This window comes from Microcaecilia unicolor, chromosome 5 (genome assembly GCF_901765095.1).
Source record: "Microcaecilia unicolor chromosome 5, aMicUni1.1, whole genome shotgun sequence".
In the NCBI taxonomy this organism is placed as follows: domain Eukaryota; kingdom Metazoa; phylum Chordata; class Amphibia; order Gymnophiona; family Siphonopidae; genus Microcaecilia; species Microcaecilia unicolor.
Genome location: NC_044035.1, coordinates 88,141,922 through 88,169,154, shown reverse-complemented (window position 1 = coordinate 88,169,154; position 27,233 = coordinate 88,141,922). Strand labels below are relative to the sequence as shown.

The 27,233-nt window shown below is 41.0% G+C and overlaps 1 protein-coding gene across 2 annotated transcripts in view; it reads right to left on the bottom strand.

The window, feature by feature from the left end:
• The window catches only part of PRKG1 (protein kinase cGMP-dependent 1), a 1,533,271-nt gene that overhangs the window by 299,305 nt on the left and 1,206,733 nt on the right, over window positions 1-27,233 (bottom strand). For both annotated transcript variants that reach the window (XM_030203098.1, XM_030203097.1), the window contains exon 5: window positions 3,330-3,393. In XM_030203098.1, coding sequence (XP_030058958.1) covers window positions 3,330-3,393 — 64 coding nt within the window. The remainder of the gene's footprint in view (window positions 1-3,329; window positions 3,394-27,233) is intronic.

The following is a 27,233-nucleotide window of genomic DNA, read 5'->3' as shown; positions in this document are numbered from 1 at the left end:
TTCATGCCTAGTGGGTCATGTGTGAAGAGGGACCACTGGAAAACAACATTTATTCCAAAATAAGGAATGGGTTTGTGGATGGGGGTGCACACATTTTTTACATGCATTGAGAGGTGGCAAACAATTTATTTATATTGCTGCCTGGTTAGTCAAAAGATAGTAGGCCTGACTTGAGACCTGCTATTTTTGCATAACTTTACCTGTGTGATATTCCGGGCTGCAGCGATGCAAAACTAAATGGCTCGATATTCCTGGATAGCAGTACCTGCTATTTGGATAAGTGCCATTGAAAATGATTACTAATTACTTCAGCATGTTTTGATTGTCTACAAGCCGATTGGTCAGGTCATACCCTGGCGTCTGACGTAACCCAGTATTTAAGCTATAGAGGCCATTTTTTCCTTTTACTGGCCCGCTGAAGCTGAGGTTTTTTAGAATTAAGATCGACGCAGACCATGTGACCCTGAGGCAGGCAACGAAACGCTGGCCACCGTTGGTCATGGTCATTTATAGCGTCTTGGGAGTCCAGATGGAATTTAAGCTAAGTGCTATGTATAATGAAATTTCTAAGTAAAGGAAAAGCAATAAGAGAAAAATTTGTAGAGGTGGTTGCCGATGATGAAGCAGTCCAGCCCCTGTGAGCTTTCAAATTGTGTAGCCGGGGGCTTCGTGAGGCGTCACCTCTCGTATTTATAAATTTGGAATACGGTCAGTTGAATTGCCAGTTGATTTTTGACTGTTTCTTTCCATCAATTTGTATTGTTGTTTGAACAGAAGTATTTGGAAGGATTTACCTTCACATTTTTTGCTTTAATTGTTGATAACATACATAAGGACATAAGAAAAGCCATACTGAGTCAGACCAATGATCCATCTAGCCTAGTATCCTTTTTCCAACAGTGGCCAATCCAGGTCACAAGTACCTGGCAGAAACCCAAATAGTAGCAACATTCCATACTACCAATCCCAGGGCAAGCAGTGGCTTCACTGTGTCTGTCTCAATAACAGACTATGGATTTTTGCTCCAGGAACTTGTCCAAATATTTTTTAACCCAGATACGCTAACCATAGAGTTCCAGATCTTAACTATTCGTAAAGTGAAAAAATATTTCCTCAGGGGCAGAGAGTGGGTGTCCTTGTGCTAATCAGTTAACCCAGTTACATTAATAGTTCAAAAGTTTAGATTAAGAAATCTTAATATATCACCTTTCTAAACAATCAAAGTGGTTTACAATATAAATTAAAAGAAAGGAACGCCAATAAAACTGGAAAGGCACATTCATCCAAGACTTACCCAACATACCCCTTAAAATACGTTGAAATACAATAAAATATATAATCAAACACAGACCATGCAGCCAAAAAACTGCAGATTCCCTAGGCATCCACCTCGAGATAATCCAAAGCCTTCCAAAAAAAAAGTTTTTAACTATACTTTAAATCATCAAAGCATTTCTTCCTCTCTCAACTGCAAACGGAGTTGATTCCATAACATGGGACCATGCCAGAAATAGCTAATATCCCTCACAACAATAAGGCGAGGATTTGTAACACTAGGGAGAGCCAACAAAGAGGAGGATCCCAATCTCAAAATCTTCCTTGGCACATATTTATTAATCATTGGTATCAAATAAGATAGATTACCCTCATTTAGAACCTTATGTACAATAATAAAAGTCTTATACAAGACTGTATTCCAAAGACAACCAATGGCATTGCAAATACAATGGAGTGACATGCTCCCTGATCTCAGTCCCCTCTAAAAGTGAAATAGATGCATTTTTTAATGTCCTTAACTTCTTACACAGGTACCCAGGCAATCCCAAATAAACTAAGGGGCCCTTTTACTAAGGTGCACCGAAAAATGACCTGCACTGGTGTAGGTGTGTGTGTATTGGACACACACAGATCCATTTTTCAGCATGCCTGCAAAAAAAAAGGTGGGGTTTTTGTGGATGAAAATGGATGTGCAGCAAAATTAAAATAAGCACGCATCCATTTTGGGCCTGAGACCTTACCGCCACCCATTGACATAGCAGTAAGGTCTCACGTGTTAACCAGGCGATAATCATTAGTGCATGCACATTGCCAATTACCACTCGGTTAGTGACATGTGGTAGAAAATAGAAAATGTTTTCTTCCACGCATTTGGTGCGCAAGTCAAAAATAGAATTACCGCCCAGGGCACACGATAGCCAGATGGTAGTTCTAATTTGACACAAGTTGGACACATGTAGGCGCATATGTGCCTTAGTAAAAGGGCCCCTAAGTTTCCATAATCCAATTTAGATATAACAAAAGAATGTAAAAAAATATACAAAGTATCAGTATCAAAATATGATCTTGCCACCCAGAGCATCTGCAAGGCTATAAATCCCATCCACATTACCCGAGATATTTGCAGAATCCAAGAGTATTCCGAAGTACCTACATGAACCACAAAGCTCACTTGATGTTCTAAAAGCTCAAGAATCTTTGATGGTTACGGCAAACGCCCTGTCAGCCAACAAATGGATTAGCACAGGATTACTATGTGAGCCCTTATGGCATACAAAATAGGTATTAGTAATTACTTCCATGCTAATTTTTTTAATGGCCATGTGCTAATGGTGTGCCGGCATGTGGAGAATATGAAAATAGAGATTGAAACACTTGGGGAGAAGATTGCGCTTTATTTCAGTGTGAAGCTCTGTATACAGATAAGTGTCCATTTTCCATGCTGTGCACAGTTTTTTTCTGGCTTTGTGGCTTACTTTTTTATTTATTATTTTGTCAGCCTTTAAATGTTTTCTGGTCCACGGGGTGGATTAAATCACTGCAAATTTGTGTATACTTTCTCCGGATTTCTTGGAACAGCAGTTTTTTCTACAGTTTGGAGTTGTTTTCTGCTGTCTCTTTTTACTGGAGCACAAACCAGTGATGGAGGGGATTTAAAGGTTGTTTCTGAACTGCCCCTGGACAGTTGAGGATTTATTTGTTCATAGATCATTTCACTTGCAGTGAAGGGATCCCTTCCATTTGGCCATTTCTAGCAAAATATTTTGGCATTTTGATTTCCACATGTTTTATATTGTTTAAAATTAGTGCATGGACATTAATGCAAACATTGGAAAAATTGGCCATTTTACTGCTGCGGTAAAAATGGGTTTAGCGTGCGTGAAAAACCTGCGTATGAGCATGCTAAAGCCACTTTTTTTTAAACCACAGATTAGTAAAAGCTCCCCTTTTATTAATCTGTGGTACCCCTTAATTTTGCTTTAAAAAATCCATATTGTTTATAGCATATCTACCAAATCATAACTGAAAGATTTACAGCAGGAAGCACTCACCTCTTCTAGAACATCAGCAAGCTTACTAAGTATCTCTTCAGGAAGGCTCTGGAACGTTGGAACACTGTAATAAAAAAGGTAAATGAAGTGAGTTTAGAATTCTGCACTTTTCTCATATATGGCAGAATATATAAACACAAAATATGTATACAAGAAAAAGGCTTGTGATGGTTACAAGCAATTAGTGGAACTAATTAGATGTAATTGGGACTAACATGCATAAATCTAGGTGCAAGATCCACACCTAAAATGTAGACAAGTTCCCAAAAACGAAGGCATGGAAATGGGAGGGCCATGGGTGTTTCACAGTGGAACGGGGTGTGGTTTTGAGTTACACATGTAATTACAGAATGTGAAAGTTTAGGCACGGGCGTTTGCACATGTTTTTGTTGGTGCAAATGACCACGCCTAAATTTACATGTGACCTCTCCGTTTAAGCATTTATTCTACCAACCGTTCTGAACTGTAGGCACGGCTTATGCAATACCATTTAAGCAGGTATTTTTGGCACCAATTTATTTAGGTACCATATATAGAACCTAGCCCTTAATGCATAAGTGACACTGCTTAAATATAGAACTGACTTTTATGTGGTCCACTTTAACCACTAAACTAAGGGCCCTGATTACTAAGCCACGCTATAGACGCACTAACATTTTTAGTGTGGGCTAAAAATTAGAACGCGCTAATGCTAGACACCCACAGGAATATATGGGTATCCCTAGCATTAGCACACACTAAAAATGTTAGCGCACATTAGTAAACAGGGCCCTTAGACAGTTAAGTACTGAATATTGGCTCTTAACCACAGACTGCCCAAAAAAATAGCTAGATTTGAGTTTAGCAGTCTGTGATGATATTCAGCAGTATTAACTGGTTAAGTGCTGCTGAATATAGCATTTAACAAGTGACTTAACCAGAAAGGAGCCATTTCTGGTCTGCTAAATCACTTTGAATATCAACCCGAAAGGTTATATCATCAAACATTATAGACATATAACATAACAAATGGAGTTTACCCTTTTAAGCCCATTAAACTCATACATCGATTCCATCCATAGATTAGACAGTAACATCCTAGTCTGTCTGTCCATTCACCACCATTAGTCACCATGGCAGCCTGAACTTCTGCAGCAATACTAGGTTGATTGGGTCAACAGCCCACACCATTATATAACATGACATATCCTTCTCCAATAGTACCATTACAGAACTTAATTTTTTCATGTACCAAACTTGTCAACTTGATAATATTCTTTCAGCTGGAATTCGCCAAGATCCCCTTCAAACTTCCAAAGGGAAGACAGCAACCTGTTTGTCTTCAGCTCTCCCACTTAGCTGGGGCCTTGAAGCTCAGGCCACCAATCTCGAATACATCTTGAAAGTCACTCAAGAAAATGTCCAAACCAATGTCAAATAGTTGGACTTTATCAGAAGAGACAGACCTGGACAATCCACTGTTATTAGCTCATGATGCACAATCAAGCCACTCAGAAGAATTAGCAATTTATGTATCTGAGTTCACCTTCCTCCTTAGTCAGTCCCTTATTTGTCCTGATTAGATTGTAAACTCTGTCGAGCAGGGACTGTCTCTTCATATTCATGCGTATGTCTAGTAGAGCTATAAAAATGATAAGTAGTAGTGGTAGTAGTAGTGGCCTGTCCCAGTATGCCAACACTTATGTTCCTAACTGATCCCAAACCATGCCCCTCACACCCAACCAATAAATCCAAAATCCAGCAGCAATCAAACTGAGGTGGATTCTAACACATGACTTCTTTGAACTTTTCTGCACCCAAAAAAAAAGAGTGGCCACAGATCCACACCACTCATCTGCAGAGCTAGAATTAAAACTACAGAAAAATGTATCTCAAAATACAACACATTCGCTAGCACACAAATGATTTATATGCGGCACAGCACTAACTGACAATTTTCCACAACCCTGAAACAAAGTAACCGCTTGGTCTAAAGAAGTATAATGCACACTGCAATCATTCTGATCAATGACAGCATTAACCCCTGCATCAATGGGATAAGACATGTTATGAATATGACAATATTTACCCATTTCTTTCTTAGGTATCAGTGGCCCCTGGGGGGTGCCGCGGCGCGTGGCTGCTGCGAGAGTTCGCTAACTTCTCTCGTTCGCTGCAGCTCCCTCTGGTTACTTCCTGTTCCAGGGCAGAGGGAGCTGCAGCGAACGAGCAAAGTTAGTAAACTCGCAGCAGGTGTGCACTGCGGCACCCCCCCCCCCCAGCGGCATGCACCCTGGGGGGGCTCTTTCATGGGGGGGTCTTTCACTGGGGGGGTCCGCGCTGCATCGGGGGGGGGGGGCGCCACCCCGGGTGTCCGCCCCCCTAGGAATGCCACTGTTAGGTATAATTCACAAAGGCAATAATACTAAATTATAAAAAGGAAATTGAAAAAATGGTCCCTGCAGTTCTATATAGCTCCAATTCTTTGCACAGTTTTTCAACTATTACATCTTCATGAGTGAAAATAGATGAATTGCGAGATTTATGCATTAACAAAGGACCAGAAAAAGGTATAATACAATAATACAACATCCCTAAAACCTTTCAATAACTATCTTCCATCATCTTTATTAGGGTAATCTACTAACCATTTAGCCACGACTGGCGACAGAGTCTTGCAAAACACTCTCCAGGTGCAAAGGCCTGCATTCACTAACTCTGCCTCTCCTAGAAATGCAAAAGAAAACTGGATGCCTTCCTCCATAGATGGAACATTTATGTTCGAACATGCATATAAATATGTTAGGTGAGCTTTAGAACCAGAAATACTGGGTCAATATTTTCAGATAATGAACCCTACCAAAAATCCCTATGGCTTTCCTATAAAAGGTCACTTAGTCTGCTCATATCCTCTCACTTACATCCCGAAACATATGTTACACACAGATACTTACATAAACACCCACGCACACATGCACACACCTAAGATTTATATACTGTTCATGAGGGACTTTTAATTTTTGGACAGTCTAAATTTGATAGTATTTCTCCTAGCTATTTGAAATGACACTGGCTACCCATTGAAGCCAGAATACATTTTAAGTTAGCTTGTTTTCTCTTTAAGCCTCTGCATGGTTTGGCACTGGATTATTTAAATTCACATTTTATAGTTACCATTGCAATGAGAACAAAACACACTTGTACAGTAGGCTACTCTTTTCCACAGCTAAAGGGAAAAAGAGATTACATCTATTCAAATTATGTTTGGCCTTTCAAGCAGCAAGGGAATGGAATAATATCGCTACTACTTTTCAATTCTCTCAATCCTATTTTGCTTTCAGGAAAAAAAAATGAAAACTCTTCTGTTCCAGAAATATGTATCTCATTCTGATCGTTAAAACTATTAATTTATTGTTTTCCATCCCACTTAAATGAAACTGGCTTCTTATAAGTTGTAACCCACTTAGATCTGTGGGGTAATAGTCATGAGCACATAAGCACCGCCATACTGGGAAAAGACCAATGGTCCATCAAGCTCAGCATCCTGTCTCCGACAGCAGACAATGCAGGCTTCAAGAACCCGGCAATCCCTCCCCCCCCCCCAAAAAAAAATATATATTTAATAGTGTTCAATGAAGTTTTCCTTCAGGAATCCGTCCAAACCCCCCTTAAACTCCGTAAGGCCAGCTGCTGTCACTATATTCTCCGGTAACGAGTCACAGAGTCCAACTACACACTGAGTAAAGAAAAACTTTCTCCTATTAGTTTTAAATCTACCATATTCTAGCTTCATCTTGTGTCCCCTGGTTCTATTATTTTTTGAAAGTGTAAACAAACGCTTCACATCTGTCCGCTCTACTCCGCTCATTATCTTGTAGACTTCTATCATATCACCCCCTCAGCCGCCTTTTCTCCAAGCTGAAGAGCTCTAACCGTCTTAGCCTTTCCTCATAGGGAAGTCATTCCATCCCTTTTATCATTTTCGTCACCCTTCTCGACGAAAATGATAGAAGGCCATGTAGATGTCTATTTGGGATATTTTATAAAGACACATAGAGGGGAATAATCGAACAGTGCCGGCGAAATAGATTGCCGGTGATCTATTTTGGCAGCGCCGCAAACAGCTGGCCCGAGCTGTATTATCGAAAAAGATGGCTGGCCATCTTTTCTTTCTATAATATGGTTCGGACCAGCCAAATGCCAGAGTTCACCGGGTTTGAGATGGCCGGTTTTGTTTTTCAGCGATAATGGAAACTAAAAGCGGCCATCTGACCCCCGGCTAAATCCAAGGCATTTGCTCGTGGGAAGAGCCAGCATTTGTAATGCACTGGTCCCCCTGACATGCCAGGACACCAACCGGGCACCCTAGGGGGCACTTCTAAAAATTTTTTAAAAATACACAAATAGCTCCCAGGTGCATAGCTCCCTTACCTTGGGTGCTGAGACACCCAAATCCCCCCCAAACCCACTCCCCACAACTCTACACCATTACCATAACCCTTATGGGTGATGGGGGGCACCTACATGTGGGTACAGTGGGTTTTTTTTGGGGGGGGGGTGGAGGGCTCAACACTTACCACCACAAGTGTAACAGGTAGGGGGGATGGGCCTGGGTCCGCCTGCCTGAAGTCCACTGCAACCAACAAAAACTGTTCCAGGGACTTGCATACTGCTGTCAGGGAGCTGGGCATGACATTTGAGGCTAGCATACAGGCTGGCAAAAAAGGTTTTTATTGTTATTTTTTTAGTGTGGGAGGGGGTTGGGTGACCACTGGGGGAGTATGGTGGTCATCTGGTGAGTTGGGGCACCTTTTTGAGGCTTGGTCGTGAAAATAAAAGGACCAAGTAAAACCGGCGAAATACTGATTAATGCTGCTTTTGTTTTTTCCATTATGCGCTGCAGCTGGCCATCTGGTAGCCACGGCCATGCCCGCCCATGTCCTGCCTTCGCTATGACGCCGACATGCCCCCTTGAACTTTCACTGGCTCGCCGACGGGAAAGCGGCGATGGTGTCAAAAAAGCAGCTTTTGATTATACCAATTTCGCCACTTTTGAGAGATCGCTGGCCATCTCCCGATTTATGTCGGAGGATGGCCGGCGATCACTTCCGAAAATAAGCCAGCTAGGCACTGGTGTGTCTTTACTGAACGGTATCACAAAACCTGTAGAAACTATGGATAAAATATGCCCGTGTACTTTGCAAACAGAAAGAAAACCATTTTGTTGAGTACTATTGACCCCTATCCTTATTTGCTTTCTTACCAAAGTTTGAACTGATGCCAGAAAACTAGTGCAATTTCTTAAGGACTGATGAAATATGGTCCGTACTCCGAAATGTTCCAAAAGTCTTAGCTGCAGGATTCTGAATCAATAATCAGCTCAACATCACTTAAGAAAAATCCACATTACCAAAAAAATAAAATAAAATAAATCCAGCCAAGACATAATTGATAACCAGAACACTGTTTCCAGTTTGTTATAGCCTTGCAAATTGTGATACCGTTTCAGTTTTTTTACTTGTCTTGCTCTGGACTAAACTGCTAAATCATGGAGAGGGAGAGGGAGGACTTTTAATGAAGCAATTGCCAATATTTTGCTGCTTCAAATGATTTTTATAATCACAGAGAAATAAAGTGATTATCCAATGCAGAAAGTGTGAAGAAGGGTGGTAGTTGGGGAGACAGGCTAGATGTTAAAGACAATAATTGATTCACGCAGACATAAGATCATATGCCAAAACCATGGTGAAACCTCTGTGGGACAAGAATATTCAAGACAGAGCATTGCTGCGTCAATAACCTAATGGTCAGAATACTAAGAGGAAAATGTAAAACACTTCAGGAATACAAGACTTTTGAAGTTAAAATGCACTCAGTCTGCTGCCCCTCACTATCTTTCTACCCTCATCTCCCCTTACATTCCCGCCCGTAACCTCCGTTCACAGGATAAATCCCTCCTCTCAGTACCCTTCTCCACCACCGCCAACTCCAGGCTCCGCTCATTCTACCTCGCCTCACCCTATGCTTGGAACAACCTTCCTGAGCCCTTACGCCCAGCCCCCTCCCTGCCCGTCTTTAAGTCTTTGCTTAAAGCCCACCTCTTCAATGCTGCGTTCGGCACCTAACCCTTACCGTTCAGTGAATCCAGACTGCCCCAATGTGACTGCCCCTATCGGACCGACCGTTCACTTGTCTATTAGATTGTAAGCTCTTTGAGCAGGGACTGTCTCTCTTTGTTAAATTGTACAGCGCTGCGTAACCCTAGTAGCGCTCTAGAAATGTTAAGTAGTAGTAGTAGTAGTAGTAAAAGGATGATAAGATACTTTGAAACTAATAAACCCACTGTTGCTGTTTGTGATCCTGAGCAATTCACTTAAGGGTCCTTTTTTCTAAGGTGTACTGAAAATGGCCTGCGGTAGTGTAAGTGCATGTTTCGTATGTGCCCAGATCCACTTTTCAGTGCACCTGTAAAAATGCCTTTTTTTGAATTTTGACTGAAAATGGACATGCGACAAAATTAAAATTGATGCGCATCCATTTTGGGTCTGAGACCTTACCACCAGCCATTGACTTTGTGGTAAGATCTCATGCGTTAACTGGGCAGTAAGGGTCAACACAGGTCAAATGCCTTTTACCGCCTGGCAGCAATGTGCACCAGAAAAGAAAAATTATTTTCTGGCGCGTGTAGTGGATTCGCACCAAAAATTAAATTACTGCCCAGCACACGCGATAGCCGGGTGGTAACTCAGAATTGGCACATGGTGGGCATGTGTAGGCCCTTACGCAGCTTGGTAAAAGCAACCCTTAACTCTCCATTACCTCAGGTATAAACAGGGGTGTGCTGGTAAATTTTTAACAACGGGCTCTCTCTCCGGGCATAGCCGGCCCTGAAATTTGGGAGGAGGGGGGAATACATGCCTCTCTCTCCCCTCCCTTGTGCGGGCACGCTAGGCATACCTTTGCCGAGCCCCACCAGCCAATAAATGGACTGCCACCATTCTCTGCTGCTTGTTTCTGGCTCTGAGCAGCATGATGGAACCTTCTTGCGCTTGCATGAAAAGTCCCAGCCTGATGCGCCGAGTCAGAAACAAGGAGCAGAGAGCAGCAGCAGTCTGTTTACTTGGCTGGTGGGGCCAGCATCACTGCCAACAAAGTAAAAGAGAATTCAGGAGGGGGCCCAAGCCCACATTTTGGGAGTCAGTTGTTAAAGTAGCCATGGGGAGGCCTACTTTAACAACCGGCTCCCAAAATTCTTAAAAGCTTAACAAATGGCTCTCGCGAGCCCATGAGAGCCCGCTCCAGCACACCACTGGGTATAAACTTAAAAGCCCTTTTACTAAACTGTCTTAGATTCTAACGCGTATCTAACACAGCTTAAAATGGCATACTATAGGACACGCTCAGGCATCCTGCGATAGTTACCAAATGTGTGCATGCTAACTGGGTGCTATAATTTTTTTGTTTGAGGAGGAGTGTCTGGAGGGCAGAGAAAGGGCATTCCTGCACTAATCAGTTAGTGCATCTATATTACCGCACACTAACTGGACAGCGCAGAATTACCACAAGCCCTTACTGCCTACAAAATAGGTGCCAATAAATTCTCACTTGGTAATTTTTTTTTAAATGGCCACACACTAATGACAAAACTAGCACATGGCCCTGAATTTTAAAAAATGGAAAAGTCATTTTACTGCAGTGGTAATATGGCCTTCGCATGTGGGAAAAGCTCGTGAAAAGGCATGCTAAGGCAAGTTGTTATCTCACTTAGAGTGTAAGCTCTTTAAGGATAGAAATACGTGGAGGGGCATAATCGAATGAAAACGTCTATCTCCATGGGCGTTTATCTCCGAGAACGGGTCCATGAAGGGGCGGACCGAACCGTATTTTCGCAAAAAATAGACGTCCATGTTTTATTCGACAATTTGTGAGCTGGGCGTTTTTTGTTTTTCAGTGATAATGGAAAATGAAAGCGCCCAGCTCAAAAACGAATAAATCCAAGGCATTTGTTCGTGGGAGGGGCCAGGATTCATAGTGCACTGGTCCCCCTCACATGCCAGGACACCAACCGGGCACACTAGGGGGCACGTTTACAAAAACAAAAAAAGGAAAAAGAGCTCCCAGGTGCATAGCACCCTTCCCTTGTGTGTTGAGCCCCCCAAATCCTCCCCAAAACCCACTGCCCACAAGTCTACACCATTACTATAGCCCTAAGGGGTGAAGGGGGGCACCTACATGTGGGTACAGTGGGTTTGGGGGGGTTGGGCAACTAAGCATTAAGCAGCACAATTGTAACAGGTAGGGTGGGATGGGCCTGGGTCCACCTGCCTGAAGTCCACTGCACCCCCTAACAACTGCTCCATTGATATGATAGGCTGTGCGAAATACTATGTGGTCCTATCAGAAGGAAGGGATTTTGATCAGCTGAGAGCTATTTAACGGAGTGGCGAGCGTTAGACGCCGCGGCCATTTTTTGCTGTAGTTGTAAAACAGACAATGAAGTGGTAAGCCTGTTAGCTATATGTTAAGGAAGTAATAATGATTCTTTTAGGGAACTGAATAAGTAATGATTAATGGAATATACTTTCTTCACAGCAAACCTCTACCCTGATGAAGATTTCCGAAACCTGGCCATGTTGGAAGAGGTTTGGCGTGTTTGCAAAAACTGTTGCTGCTAAAAGAAAGCTAAGTACTATACTACTTATAAGTAAAAGTGAGATGACCTAGTACTTATTTAACTATTAAGAGAAATTTTATGGAATTTAAAATCTCTCTATATAAAAAGCAACACCAACGTTCTATGAAGCCTCCAGCCGGAAGTGTGAAGGGGGCGAGATATCCGGTTTCCCTATGAATGTCTGCCCCGCCCTCTCTGTAACACAGTCAGTGAAGGAAAACAGCAGAGCACGAAATCAAATCGCTGGCTCTGTAACAGTGAAGGACTCAGAGGGGGGAGGGGAGAGAGGCCAGAGGGCAGGGACACACACACTCCCACATGCACACAGAAGAAAACATTGCTAGCCCCTGTTTCATTTGCATCAGAAACGGGGCTTTTTTACTAGTATAAGATAAAAAAGGAGCAAAAAAAAGAAAAAAAAAGAAAAAAAGAACAAAATGAAGAATATTGGGTTGATCAATGAGGAGGTATACGGCACCCTAAGGATGAGGGACATTGTGTCCATAAGGGATTGCTGCTAAAGATTCTGATGATCCCCATAAAGAACTTATTCCTTCAGTTATATGGAAATTAGATTCATATAATTTGTGTAATAGTGAATGTCTGGGAGGTGGGTATGACATTTGAGGGTGAAAATAAAAAGTTGTGAAACATCATTTTTTGTGGTGGGAGGGGGTTAGTGACCACTGGGGGAGTCAGGGGAGGTCATCCCCGATTCCCTCTGGGGGTAATCTGGTCATTTAGGGCACTTTTTGGAGCCTTATTTGTGAAAAAACAGGGTCCAGGAAAAGTGCCCTAAATTCTAGCTACAAACGCATACTTTTTTTCCATTATTGGTGAAAAGCACCCATCTCTGTTCGGGTGATTACCATGCCCAGAGTCCCGCCTTCACCACGCCTCCGACATGCCCCCATCAACTTTGTACGCTTCTGCGATGGAGTGCAGTTGAAAACGTCCAAGTTCGGCTTTCGATTATACCGCGTTATTCGTTTTTGTGAGATAAACGTCCATCTCCCGATTTAGGTAGGAACTTGGGCGTTTTTCTCGTTCGATTATAAGCAGGTTAGTGTACCTGAATGTAACTCACCATCAGCTACTACTGAAAAAGGTGTGAGCAAAATCCAAACAAATAAAGACTTAACAAAGATCTGGGTTTGCTATCACATTAAGAAAAAAAACAAACACAAAATGCTACTGCTTTGTCACCTTCTGATCACCTATCCATCTACCCCTATGTGATCCTCCACCTCCCCCCCCCCCCCCCCCCCAGCTCCCAGCTCTACCTTTCCCCTTGAGACTATCACTGGAATGCTTTTATGATTCACTTCTATTGGTATTGTCACCTTATTTTAAGCTATCACCTTATTTTCACTTTTTTGTTTTATTTTTATGTATTATCCTACAATCATCACATTCCTGTCTATGGCCTCACATAAACAAAGAAAGAGAGAGAGAAAAAAAAGAGACACCACACATACAGATATCAAAGGCTTCTTTTACAAAGCTGTGCTTGCGGTTAGCGGCACACCAAATACAATGAAGCCCATTGAAATCCTATGGGCTTCATCGTATTCGGCACACGGTAATTTCTACTACAGCTTTGTAAAAGGAGCCCCATGTTTGTAATTGGGAAGGCATATAGGTAAAAAGCAGAACCATGTCAAATGCAGAAACATGGGAAGTGTGATTGGTTAATAAATACACAGTTAAAAAGACATTTATATCATACAACACCTCCACAATCTCCAGAAAGATATACTGTGCAGCAGAAACTAACAGTAGCATATCACATGGTCGACCTCCCTAAAACTGTTGATTATCAGCCCAATGTCAGAGATTCTTTTGGGCATGAATTTAACATCAATAATACTATATGGTAAAGAGCTGTATCTGTCAAAAGACAGCTGACTCTATCTACCTTGTACAGGTGGGGATTCAGTTTGAAAATGGCACTGTCAAGATATTAGATGCTAAATCTGACAGCAGCAAGATGTTAAGCTTTTTCGTTAGCAGTTTCTGTCTGCATAATGATTGAAGTTCTTCTACAGAGTGTAAGGAAATCGAATTCTAACAGAAGATATTGATGAATCTTGTTTTCCTTTTAATTAGCAGGCTGTGCAAAGACTTGTCAAGAAGACAGCTGAAATAGTAGGTTGTGGTTATTTCTTTTTTGCTGCCACCAATAAAAAGCACCACAGATTGAGCTTTTCTTTGAAGCAACTTGCCAAAAACCTCATGCATGTTTTTAGAACCTTAACGCTTAACTCAAAATATGCTGTTTGGTCACTTAGGGGTCCTTTTACCAGGCTATGCTAAAACGTGGCCGGTGCTGGTGTCAGTGCCTGGGTTTTCTGCGTGTTTCAGCTACTTTTATTATGGCAGTAAAATGGCCACATTGCCATATTTTTAAATGTAATGGCCATGTGCTAATTAGTGCATGGCCATTACCACCACATATTTAGGAGGTGGTAAGGGCTAACGTGCTAATTGAGTACTGCACAATAATATGCCCGTGCTACCCGATTAGCGTAGACATGCCTACTCTCCACCCATGGCACACCTCCCATGCTGGAAAACAACAAATATTTCCAGCATGGGATCAATGTGTGATGAATGGGAAAACTACCATGGCACACCTCAGCATATCCTGTGGTAATGTCCTTTTAGCACACGGTAGGCCCACATTAGGCCTTGCGCACCTTAGTAAAAGGACCCCTACGGGAGAAATTCTACAAACGGTGCTGAAAATTCAGCACCAGAAAAATCGATGCTAAACATGATTCTGCCCTTTATAAAATCACACTTACCATCGATTCCTGTGTGTAATTTTGGTGCCCAAGTTAGGCGTGTTGAGGCAGTATTCTGTAACAACATGTGCAACTTTCCTGAATGCCCCTAATATAGCCATGACTGTGACCCCTTTTGAGTTACACGCTATTAGAGTTAGCTGCCATAGCTCATAGAATAGCACACAGCCAGATGTGCTTGCAAATTTTAGTGGGTGCCAATTAATGTCAATAAGTGGTCTGAATATTGTCACTAACCAAATAATTTAGAGGTCTGCCCATGGTCCACCCAAGCACTGCAATGGCGCCATTCAATTAGTACTGAGTAGGCCTGCAAGTATACTCATTGGCATTATTCCTCTAATTCTATAATCTTAGCACCTAAATGACAACACCATTTGTATCCTAAAATTATAGAATACTAACACATCTGGTTTTCGCCCTCTCAACCGAAACTGCGCTTACTAAAGTCTCCAATGACCTATTACTGGCTAAATCCAGAGGTCAATATTCCATCCTCATTCTTCTTGATCTTTCCGCTGCTTTTGACACTGTCGATCACAGCATACTTCTCGATACCCTGTCCTCACTTGGATTCCAGGGCTCTGTCCTTTCCTGGTTCTCTTCCTACCTCTCCCTCCGCACCTTTAGTGTTCACTCTGGTGGATCCTCTTCTACTTCTATCCCTCTGCCTGTCGGCGTACCTCAGGGTTCTGTTCTTGGTCCCCTCCTCTTTTCTATCTACACTTCTTCCCTTGGTTCATTAATCTCATCCCATGGCTTTTCCTACCACCTCTATGCTGATGACTCCCAAATCTACCTTTCTACCCCTGATATCTCACCTTGCATCCAAACCAAAGTTTCAGCGTGCTTGTCTGACATTGCTGCCTGGATGTCTCAACGCCACCTGAAATTAAATATGACCAAAACCGAGCTTCTCATTTTCCCCCCCAAACCCACCTCCCCGCTCCCCCCGTTTTCTATTTCTGTTGATGGCTCTCTCATTCTCCCTGTCTCCTCAGCTCGAAACCTTGGGGTCATCTTTGACTCTTCTCTCTCCTTCTCTGCTCATATCCAGCAGACCGCCAAGACCTGTCGTTTCTTTCTTTACAACATCCGTAAAATCCGCCCCTTTCTTTCCGAGCACTCTACCAAAACCCTCATCCACACCCTTGTCACCTCTCGTTTAGACTACTGCAATCTGCTTCTTGCTGGCCTCCCACTTAGTCACCTCTCCCCTCTCCAGTCGGTTCAAAACTCTGCTGCCCGTCTCATCTTCCGCCAGGGTCGCTTTACTCATACTACCCCTCTCCTCAAGACCCTTCACTGGCTCCCTATCCGTTTTCGCATCCTGTTCAAACTTATTCTACTAACCTATAAATGTATTCACTCTGCTGCTCCCCAGTATCTCTCCACACTCGTCCTTCCCTACACCCCTTCCCGTGCACTCCGCTCCATGGATAAATCCTTCTTATCTGTTCCCTTCTCCACTACTGCCAACTCCAGACTTCGCGCCTTCTGTCTCGCTGCACCCTACGCCTGGAATAAACTTCCTGAGCCCCTACGTCTTGCCCCATCCTTGGCCACCTTTAAATCTAGACTGAAAACCCACCTCTTTAACATTGCTTTTGACTCGTAACCACTCGCCTCCACCTACCCTCCTCTCTTCCTTCCCATTCACATTAATTGATTTGATTTGCTTACTTTATTTATTTTTTGTCTATTAGATTGTAAGCTCTTTGAGCAGGGACTGTCTTTCTTCTATGTTTGTACAGCGCTGCGTATGCCTTGTAGCGCTATAGAAATGCTAAATAGTAGTAGTAGTAGTAGTAACACATGCACACGTGAATGTAACATTCAATCTGATGTATATTGGATACAATTATTAACTAATTGGGTTATTCTTTGCAGAGTTTGTATATCCGATATTCATTGAATTTGTGACCATAACAGTGCTTCGTAAAAGGCATGCTTAGCATGCTTGTAATTGTTAGATGGTGGTTTATCCTTTATGGGTGAGTAACCGACAGTGGTTTAAGCGGTAGATTTTATGTGTAGCACACTATACATGCGCCTGGAGTGGTCTCATTTTTTCACAGGTATTTGTATTGTTTGCACTTTTCAGTAAAACTGCATGATTAAACACTCAGTGCCCTGTTTACTAAGCTGTGCTGTAGGCGTGCAAACATTTTAGTGTACACTCAAAATTACCTCTTGGGTTTTGGTCTTATGTTTTAAGATTATAATTTTCTTGGTTTAAAAATGTTTTGTTACTTTTTTATGCTGTATTAATGTTATGTTATATTTTTTATGTTAATCCAGTTCACACACTTTCATTTACATCTATCTATCTATCTATCTATCTATCTATCTATCTATCTATATGTTTTCTGGTTATAACATATCTCTTATTATTATTATTATTATTATTATTATTATTATTATTATTATTATATATTTTACATGCATGTTCAAATGGATTTTTATGTATATGTTATCTATTTATGGATTTATTAAAGACTCCTGATGCAGGCCATTCAGCTGAAACATGGTCTATGTCGAGTTGGTACTGAAGACAATCAATAAATTCATTATCATGTCATTGGTTACTGTGCTGATTGATTGGTCATCTCCACTGTTTCCTGTGTCGTGTTGAGAAGTGTGGAGTTTGTTTGTTTGTTTGTTTTTTTGCTTCTTGATAAATTTGTTTACCTAATTATCATGTAAATGCCAACTTAATGGTAATACTCTATAATGGAATATGGGTGTCCAGATGCCGTCATAGAATTCAAGCTCAACCTGCTTTATTGTGGCACCCTTTATAGGATTCTCCCTTTCTGTATTATGCCCACTGAAATATCTGAATAACTTCAACAGTTATTTGGATAGTTCCCTTGAAATATTGGGCTATAGATGCTTACCTGTAACATGTGTTCTCACAGCATGATACATCAGCCAACACAAGTGGGCTGATATTGCTTGACAGTGCCAGGATGGAATAGTTTTCTTGGAGCTCTGAAGCATCTAGAGAAAGGTTATAAGCATGGGTGTACATTCCCACACATCACACCATGGTAGTTAATTCATAGCTTAGCATCAACTCATGGGAGAAGGAGCCTTTACCCACTTTTGAATCTCTTTTGTTCTGTCTTTAGAAAATACGTGCTACAGACATCCATATGAATAGATTGCTTTAGTATATTTTCACCTAAAACATTTTGCAAAAAATGATTATTAAAGGTAAAACATGATAACATGATAGGACTGGCAAATTTGAAATGAGTCAAGATCTTTGTAGTTTTTGGAGGATTGATTTTAGGGATGTGAATTCATTTGAAATGACATGGGAAATATCAATGAGAGACTAGCTTGCTGGTAACAAAATTGGATGCAACCCAATAACAAGCTAAAATAGGTCGTTTGGCTTCAGCCTATCTCTACTGATTTGTCTCAAGCTTTATACCTTTTCTACTGGTCTCTTTTTATTTTGGACAAAATGCAATGACCTTCTTACAAGCTAATGTATAGACAGCCTGTATTCCTAGATGAGAAACAGAGAATACTGAGTGAGATAAAATAGTGACACCATCTTTGTAGAAAATTTAGGATGGGTCTTAACATAACTATGAAAAAAACTGTGTAAGGTACATAAGACACAAGGGCTTGAAGCTCACTGACTTGTTCTCAAGGTGCTACTATTGAATATACACTTTCCTACAAGATGTTTTAAAGATGATTGGTCCAGTATTCAATTGTGCTCATCCAGGTAGCAGAGGCCACTACCCAGAGAAGTGTCACTGACTGGGGACGGTTAATTTTCAGATCCTATTAATGCTGCTATAAATCACTGCAGAATGACCTGGAACTATCTAGATATCACCAGGGTAGTATGGGAACAAAGTGGAAAAATGACTAGATAGTGGTGATATTCAGTGTCACTTTCTGTATAACTATCCACACAACCTAAGACAGTGCATGCAAATCTATCTCATGAATATTCACTGTGGATGCCCTGAAAATCTGACTGGCTGGAATTCCCTAGCACAAGTTTGGGAAACACTTCTAGTAAGTTGTCTTCCTGACACCAAAATCTTTTGAATCATCCAAATTGTTGGAGACAAGCTCTGTAGATTGTGATGAGTCTGTGGATTTCCATAACGAATATTGGAAATAACTCCAATCTTAAGCGGCTTGAGAGCTTTTCTCATTGCAGACTCTACTACTACTGAGTGAAAGGTACAATATATAACTTAGATTGTGAGCCCATTAGGGACAGTGCAAAAATACCTGTAATAGAAATTATAAACTGCATAGTTGCCTCAGGGATTACTTCTGGTATACCAAGCACTGAAAATAAATAAATAAATAAATAAAGGACAACTAAGCCTTATTAAAATCAAAAATAAATTGAACCTTGTATTTTCTATGAATTGTCTCAGAAACTGGAAGAATGGAAACTGTATTGTACCAGACTTTTATCTGGAAGTCCAAATATAATCTCTATATTAGGACTGCTGCTATCCCTTTAAATGTTTCTAAATATTTTAAGCAGCCAGACACATTGGTGGTTCTTGGCTCCATTTCCTGTTGAAAGGTATTACCTCTTACTAATTTCAGAAGAAATTTAGGGTATGTAGTATAGCCATACTGAGATATATTTGTCTATGGTTGAGGTGAAGGGTCAGATGGTACACTGGTCAACAATTAATCCTCTCCTTGTCTTGGAGATTACTGAAAAATATGGGGAATCTAATAAATCCTTTGGTAACCCCTCCCCCCCCAAACTCAGAAAAATACCAGGGAGAAAAAAAGAAACTCATATTCTGAGTCAAAGGGCTAATTAGTAGAGTGGAGGAGTGGCCTAGTGGTTAGAGCACCAGTCTTGAAATCCAGAGGTGGGCAGTTCAAACCCCACCACTGCTCCTTGTGATCTTGGGGAAGTCACTTAATCCTCCATTGCCTCAGGTACAAACTTAGATTTGAGTCTTCCTGGGACAGAGAAATATCCAGTGTACCTGAATGTAACTCACCTTGAGCTACCACTGAAAAAGATGTGAGCAAAATCCAAATAAATAAATAATAGAAAACACAGACTCCTCCTGATCTCTGAGCTACCTTAATAAAATGCTTCTTGAGATATCAAAGATCTCCAGCAAAGGAGAAGATGAACCTGTATTGAAAGATGACAACTGGACACATTTTACTAAAGCCCACAGAATTGACTTTTGGACTCCACTTTCCCTTGAACTAAAGAACTGGGATGCAATTTTGGGCATGGAGGTGGTGAGAACATCCCAGGAACAGGGGGCACCAGAGCACAAAAATCTCCAAAGTTGCTGGAATAGTGAGCACTAGAAAGTGATGGGTAGTTGTGAGGGTTACTGAGGTATTCATCTACCAACCAGACATGATGTCCCTGAAGGTGTGCTGTCTGCTTGCTGCGAAGATCTGTCTTACCGGTAGTATAAATGATGCTGCTAGGTATTCCTCTGAACTTATCAAAAGTGACTTCATGACTTTGCGAAGAAAGTGAAGCAGATAAGTGTGGCAGGCGCTGTTCTCAATACTCCCTTTCAGAGGTAAAGTCTAAGGCAGATAAGCTTGCACATTGGAGGTGAATGCATGGTTGTGTGGATGGTGTCATCAAAAGTATTTAATTTTATTGAACATTGGGATGGAAGAATACTTCAAGGAATTGTTAACTGGATGAGTAAAGGGTCATGGATTTGATACACTTCTGTTCTGGGGGGGTACAATGAAAGCAGTTCACATATACTATTTGCACGTACTTTTTCTGCCCTAGTGGGCTCACAATCTAAGGTCCCTGTTTACTAAGCCATGCTAGAGTTGTGCTAGTGTTTTTAGCATTCACTATAAGCATGCACTAACACTAGAGATGCCTATAGTAATATATGGGTGTCTTTGGCACACCTTAGAAAACAGGGCCCTAAGTTTTGTACTTGGAGGCAATGGAGGTTTAAGTGACTTGCCTAGGGTCACAAGAAGCTGCACTGCGAATTGAACTCTGTTTCCTTGAGTCTCAGCCCACTGCTCTAACCATTAGGCTACTCTTCCACTCTTCCAGGAGAAAAAGAAAAGCACTTGTAAAATATTTTAAGGGAAAGTAAATAAGAGAAAAAGGAGAGACTGCTATAGTTCTTGAAAGAAACAGCTGAAAAAATAAGGAAAATAGGTTAGCCTTCATAAACTACAAGAGATTGCAGAAAAAGGAACACAAACAATGATATAGAGAAAAGCTAAGAGAAACTGGAAAAGTAGCCAGGAAAGCAAAGATAAAAATGGAAGAAAAATGGAGGGCATATTTTTATTTTTAGATATGTTAATGACAGAAAGAAGTACATAAAAATATTATTAAGCACATACAAATATAAGACCATGCTGAGACAGACCCAAGGTCCATTGAGACCAGCATCCTGTGTCAAAAGTGGCCGGAATGGGTTGCAAATGCCTGGCAGATACTATAAAAGTAGATATATTTCCCATATTTCATTTCTGGGTTTCAACAATGACTTTCCCAAGTCCACCTAGCTAATCAATTTAATTACTTTTCCTCCAGAAATTTGTCTAACCCTCTTTGAGTCTTGCTGTGTCCTGCAATATTTATAACCTTGATCACATCCTCCATCAACAGATTCTACAGCTTAATTACATGCTTGGTTTCAATCTGCTTCATGGAGTGCCCTCTTCTTTTTATGTTGATTTCACTCCACTCATAATTTCATAAGCTTCTACGATATCCCATTTCAGTCATCTTTTCTCCAATCTGTTTAGCCTAACTTCATAAGAGAGGTGGTGTTCATCTTTTTTATCATTTTTGTTGCCCTTCTCTGAATCTTTTCTAGTAGCAGAACATCATTTTTTACAAATGGGGGGACCAGCACTGCACATGGTATTCAAGGTGCACTAGGAACCTCCAGAGAGGCATAACATTGTTTTCAGTTTTGTTCATTGTTTCTTTTCAGATAATCCCTAATATTCTATTTGCTTCCTTAGCTACCATGGCACATTGGGCTGAACATGTTAATCTCTTCTTTTATTTGGGTGGGGTCTTCTAATTCAGAATCTGGCGCTGTGTACCTGTGGTTGCAATTACTTTTCCCTATTTGCATCTCTTTGCTGTTGACCATATTAAATTTAATCTGCTAAGAGATGAATTTGTAGAAACTAGATACAGCCTTTGTGGATGACAGGAAGTTCTATGATGGTCTTAGTGGATAATGAAAGCATTGTTATCCCACAGTACTTTAAACAATGTCTCAGCTGGAACTACTGAAAGCCTTGTGTGTTCTGTAAATCTGAAAACATTGAAGCACTTTGCAATGAGTTTAATCTCTCGTTGGAGATCACATGATTTAGCATTCAAATACGACTTTTCTGTCACAAAGGTCAGTTTATGGGGGGAATTCTAAATTCTAAGCAAAGGGTTGCACCATAATGACATTTACAATAATTCTGCTCATGAAGTCTTAGTCCAGTGCATAAACTGATCGAAAACCTGGGAGGTAGATTTTAATAATCTTGCCTCATCGTGAAAAAAACATATAGAATTCACAGCCTTTGTAAATACTTTGAATAATTTTATATCATCAGCAGACTTGATCATGTAACTAACATGAATATATTAAACGGTACGGGTTCCAATACAGACCCTTGGGTCTCTCCAGTACAGACCGTTGGGTCACTCCAGTAATGACCCTTTTCCATGTGGATAATTGGCCATTTAGTTCTACTCTCTGTTTTCTGTCTTTTAGCCAGTTTACAATCTACAAAAGGGCATATCCTCCTATCCCGTGACTCAACTTTCTCATGGGGCACTTTGTCAAAAACTTTTTTTATCGCATCTTCTGATCCATCATTATCCAGTTGTTTGTTTACACCTTCAAAAAAAATCTAATAAATTAGTAATGCATGGCTTGCCTTTGCTGAATCCATGCTGTTTCATTTCCATGAAGCTGCATTTATATATATGCTCAATAAATTTATTTTAGTATAAGTACATAAGCACTTAAGTATTGCCATACTGGGACAGACCAAAGGTCCATCAAGCCCAAGATCTTGTTTCCAACAGTGGCCAATCCAGGTCACAAATACCTGGCAAGATCCCAAAAATGTACGAAACATTTTATGATGCTTATCCCAGAAATAAGCAGTGGATTTTCCCCAAGTCCATTTTAATAATGGTCTATGGACTTTTCCTATAGGAAGACGGCCAACCCTTTTTTAAACCCCACTAATCTAATTGCCTTTACCACATTCTCTGGCAACGAATTCCAAAGTTTAATTATACGTTGAGTGAAGAAAAGGTTTCTCTGATTCGTTTTAAATTCATTTTAAATTTAAACATTGTTCCTAACATAGGGGCCCCTTTTACTAAGGTGCACCTAAAAGTGGCCTGTGCTCATGCAGGCGCATGTATTAGACGCACATAGGTCAATTTTTCAGTGCACTTGGGAAAAAATCATTTTTTTGTGGCCGAAAATGGACTGCATCAAAATTAAAACCAGAGCACATCCATTTTCAGGCTGAGACCTTTCCACCACCCACTGACTTAGTGATAAGGTTTTATGCGCTAAGCGGGCAGTAAGCAGCCAGCATGTGTAAACTGTCAGTTACTGCCAGATAAGTGCCACATGGTAGAAAATAGAAAATATTTTCTACCGTGTGTTTTAGGCACACATCAAAAATGGAATTACTGCCTGGGGCAAGCAGTAGCTGGGTGGTAGTTCTAATTTGGCACATGTTGGACACGCATAGGTGACTGCACGCCTTAGTAAAAGAGCCCCACAGTCTTGTTCATAAGTCTGTAGTTTCCCAAATCATCCCAGGAGGCCACCCTGCAGTCCTAACGTACTGTTTAGGTGACAAGTTAGCAATTCCATGTTTGAGCTCTTTCTGGGGTGAATGCTGTGCAGTCCTGGTAATTTGCCAATTTATTCTATTACATAAGTACATAAGTATTGCCATACTGGGACAGACCAAAGGTCCATCAATCCCAGCATAGTGTTTCCAACAAATACCTGGCAAGATCCCCCCAAAATACAAAACATTTTATACGGCTTATCCCAGAAATAGTGGATTTTCCGCAAGTCCAATTTAATAATGGTCTATATGGACTTTTCCTTTAGGAAGCCATCCAAACCTTTTTTAAACTCTGCTAAGCTAACCACCTTTACCACATTCTCTGGTAATGAATTCCATTTTGTAGATTTACAGTGATGTACTTTAGTTGTGTTGAATCATCACACAAAGAAGATTTACAGTCTTAGTATGACACCCATATCCACCTCAGTAAACACTGAGGCAAAGAAATCACGGACCCGTTCTCGGAGATGGACGTTCTTATACATGGGCGTTTGCGTTCGATTATGCCCCTTAAGATGTATTATCAAAGCACTAAGTTCCATAGGGGCCCTTTTACAAAGGCACACTGAAAAATGGTCTGCATGTGCAGAATCATTTTTCAGCGCACCTGTAAAAAATGCCTTTTAAAATTTTTTCCGAATATGGATGTGTGGAAAAATGAAAATTGCTGTGTGTCAATTTTGGGTCTGAGACATTACTCCCAGCCATTGACCTGGCAGTAAAGTACCATATGGTAACCAGGTGGTAATGACCTATGTGCATCAAATGACATTTGGCACGTGCCCAATATGTGCATCCAAAATTATTTTTCAGATGCGCCTATTGGATGAGCGCCAACAATGAAATTACTGCAAGAGCCATGCAAACCTTAGTAACCTATGGATCTTTGTAAGTCTAAGTGCTTTGAAAATGAGCCCCAAAGTGACAAGGCCAGATGGAATACATTTGAGGATATTAAAGAAATTCAAGGAAGCTGGTGAATTTGTTGTCTAAAGTCAGGTATATAAATACTTCTGTAGCATAAATACATAGGAGGTGGGCCTCTTTCAATTGAAATGAAACTCTGGAGCTAGTGATCATAAGATGAAGATGAAAGAAGGCACGCCACAAAAATGGCCTGCACTGGTGTAGGCACGTGTATTGAATGACTGCAGGTCCATTTTTCAGCGCACATGCAAAAAAAGGTCTCTTTTTTAGCCAAAAATGGGCACGTGAGAAAATTTAAATTGGTGCACTTCCATTTTGGGCCTGAGACCTCACCGCCACCCATTCACTTAGTAGTAAGGTCTCACGCGTTAACTGTCAGTGCACGTACACTGCCAATTACCACCAGGTTAGCGCCACATGGTAGAAAGTAAAAAATATTTTCTGCCGCACGTATCGGATGCCTGTAAAAATTAGAATTAATGCCCGGGGTTCACGGTAGCTGGGTGGTAGTTCTAATTTGACGTGCATTGTACACACGTAGCGCCTACGCGCCTTAACAAAAGGGCCCCAGAGTTAGGAATAATCTAAGGAAATATTTATTTTAAAAAGGGTGGTGGATACATAGAATCGCTCCCCAGAAGAGCTGCTGTGGATAATGACTGGATCTGAACTGGATCAAGTACAAATTATTTCTAAGAGAGAGGAAAATATTGAAGAGCTTAGCACTTGGTATGAATGGGCAGACTTGATAGGCTTTTTGCGATTTTTATCTGCCATCATGTTCGTCAATTCTGAGAGCTACGCCATCCCGGCATCATCTAATGACTTCATCTCACTTCTGTGGCTGATTCTTCTTGCATGTCAGTGGAGAAAAGATCTATGCTGCTGAGCTTAAGCAATATAACAATTGCTTGGAAAAATCTGGCACTGAATTTTGGCAGGTGACCAAGAAGTACATTTTAAAGTACTCTAGCTAGTAATACTGCAGAACTGGCATCTAACCAAGGATTTACAGGTATTATAGCTAGCAAAAGGCTGGTGACAGCTGGGTTATTCTTATCCTAGTGATAAATTAAGGATTTAAAATGTACACCTTTACTGAAAATGGATTTTTCCCCATATAGTGTTGCAACTCAAGTATGTAGCACTATATTTGATAGCCAAGTACAACATTAGGACATTAGATGCATGTTTATTATGGAAAGATGTTTTATTTATGCAGTGATTTCTAGTCTGCTTAAAGCTATTCTACAGTACAACCGTGATAGCTCATTCTGCACAGGAGTTTAAAGTATGTTCTTTTAACTAAACTGAAAAATGCTGAATTAAAACAAATTCTTATTTCATGAAAACTATTAGTACATGTCCGATGGTCCCTGCTTCCAGAAATAAACTATACAATTTAAGATTAAATAAATCAATATTTATTGTATTGGTTTAAAACAAAAAGAAACAAATACATGGCAGCGTGCGTGACCTCCTTATCCCCTCAGCTCCTACACAAAGAACAACATACTTTAGTGGCAATTTCTTTCTTGTACTCAGAAAAATTAAATAAGACTTTTCAATGGTCAGTTAAGCAAATTTTCAGTAACAATTCAGTCACAAGTTTAATAAATAAATAGAGATGGTTTTTTGTCATAGGTTACAGCAGTGATTCTTAAGCCTGTCCTGGGAGAACCCCAGCCAATCAGGTTTTCAGGATATCCACAATGAATATTCATGAGCTAGCCCTGCATACCAAGCCAGTGTGTATGCAAATCAACCTCATGATTATTTATTGTAGATATGCTAAAAATTCCCCATGAACAGTTTTGGGAATCACTGGGTTAGAGGGATCTGAAGAATTGCACTTGTTTGGATATCCTAAATCAATTAGGGGCCCTTTTACTAAGCAGTGCTAAAAGGTGGCCTATGCTATCCCCTGCGTGGGTCTTTTCCACACGCTAAGGCCACTTTTAGCGCTGCTTGGAAATGGTCGATTTTTCTATTTTGTTAATAATGGCCTAAGTGCTAATTTTCCCATTAGCATGTGAACACTTCACCTATTTTGTATGTGGTAAGGGCTCACACACTAACTACACATTAATTACTTAGAAGCACTTTTACTAAGGCGCATAGGCACCTTAAATTGGAACTACCACTTGCCCCGGGCGGTAGTTCCATTTTTGATGTGGGTCCAAAACATGTGGTAGAAATTTTCTACCGCATGATGCTTTTCTGGCAGTAATTGGCAGTGTGCTTGCGCTGACGATTACGCCTGGTGAATACATGAGACCTTAGTGCTAAGTCAATGGGTGGCAGTAAGGTCTCATGCCAAAAATGGACACGCACTGGTTTTAATTTTGGCGCATGTCCATTTTTGGCCACAAAAAGGCCTTTTTTGCTGGCGCACTGAAAAATGGAACTGAGCGCGTCTGAGACACGTGCCTAGACATGCGCAGGCCAAGGCCATTTTTTGGTGCTCCTTAGAAAAAGGGCCCCTTAGCATGCAGCAATGTAGCTGTGCTAAGCGATTAACACAGAACATGCCTACTCTCTGCCGCCAGACCCACCCCAGTGCTACAAAATAAAAACTATTTTTTATCACATGGGTGTAGTAGTAGTAGCAGGTGTACATGCAAAAACTACCATAGGACACCTGAGTGCACCTCA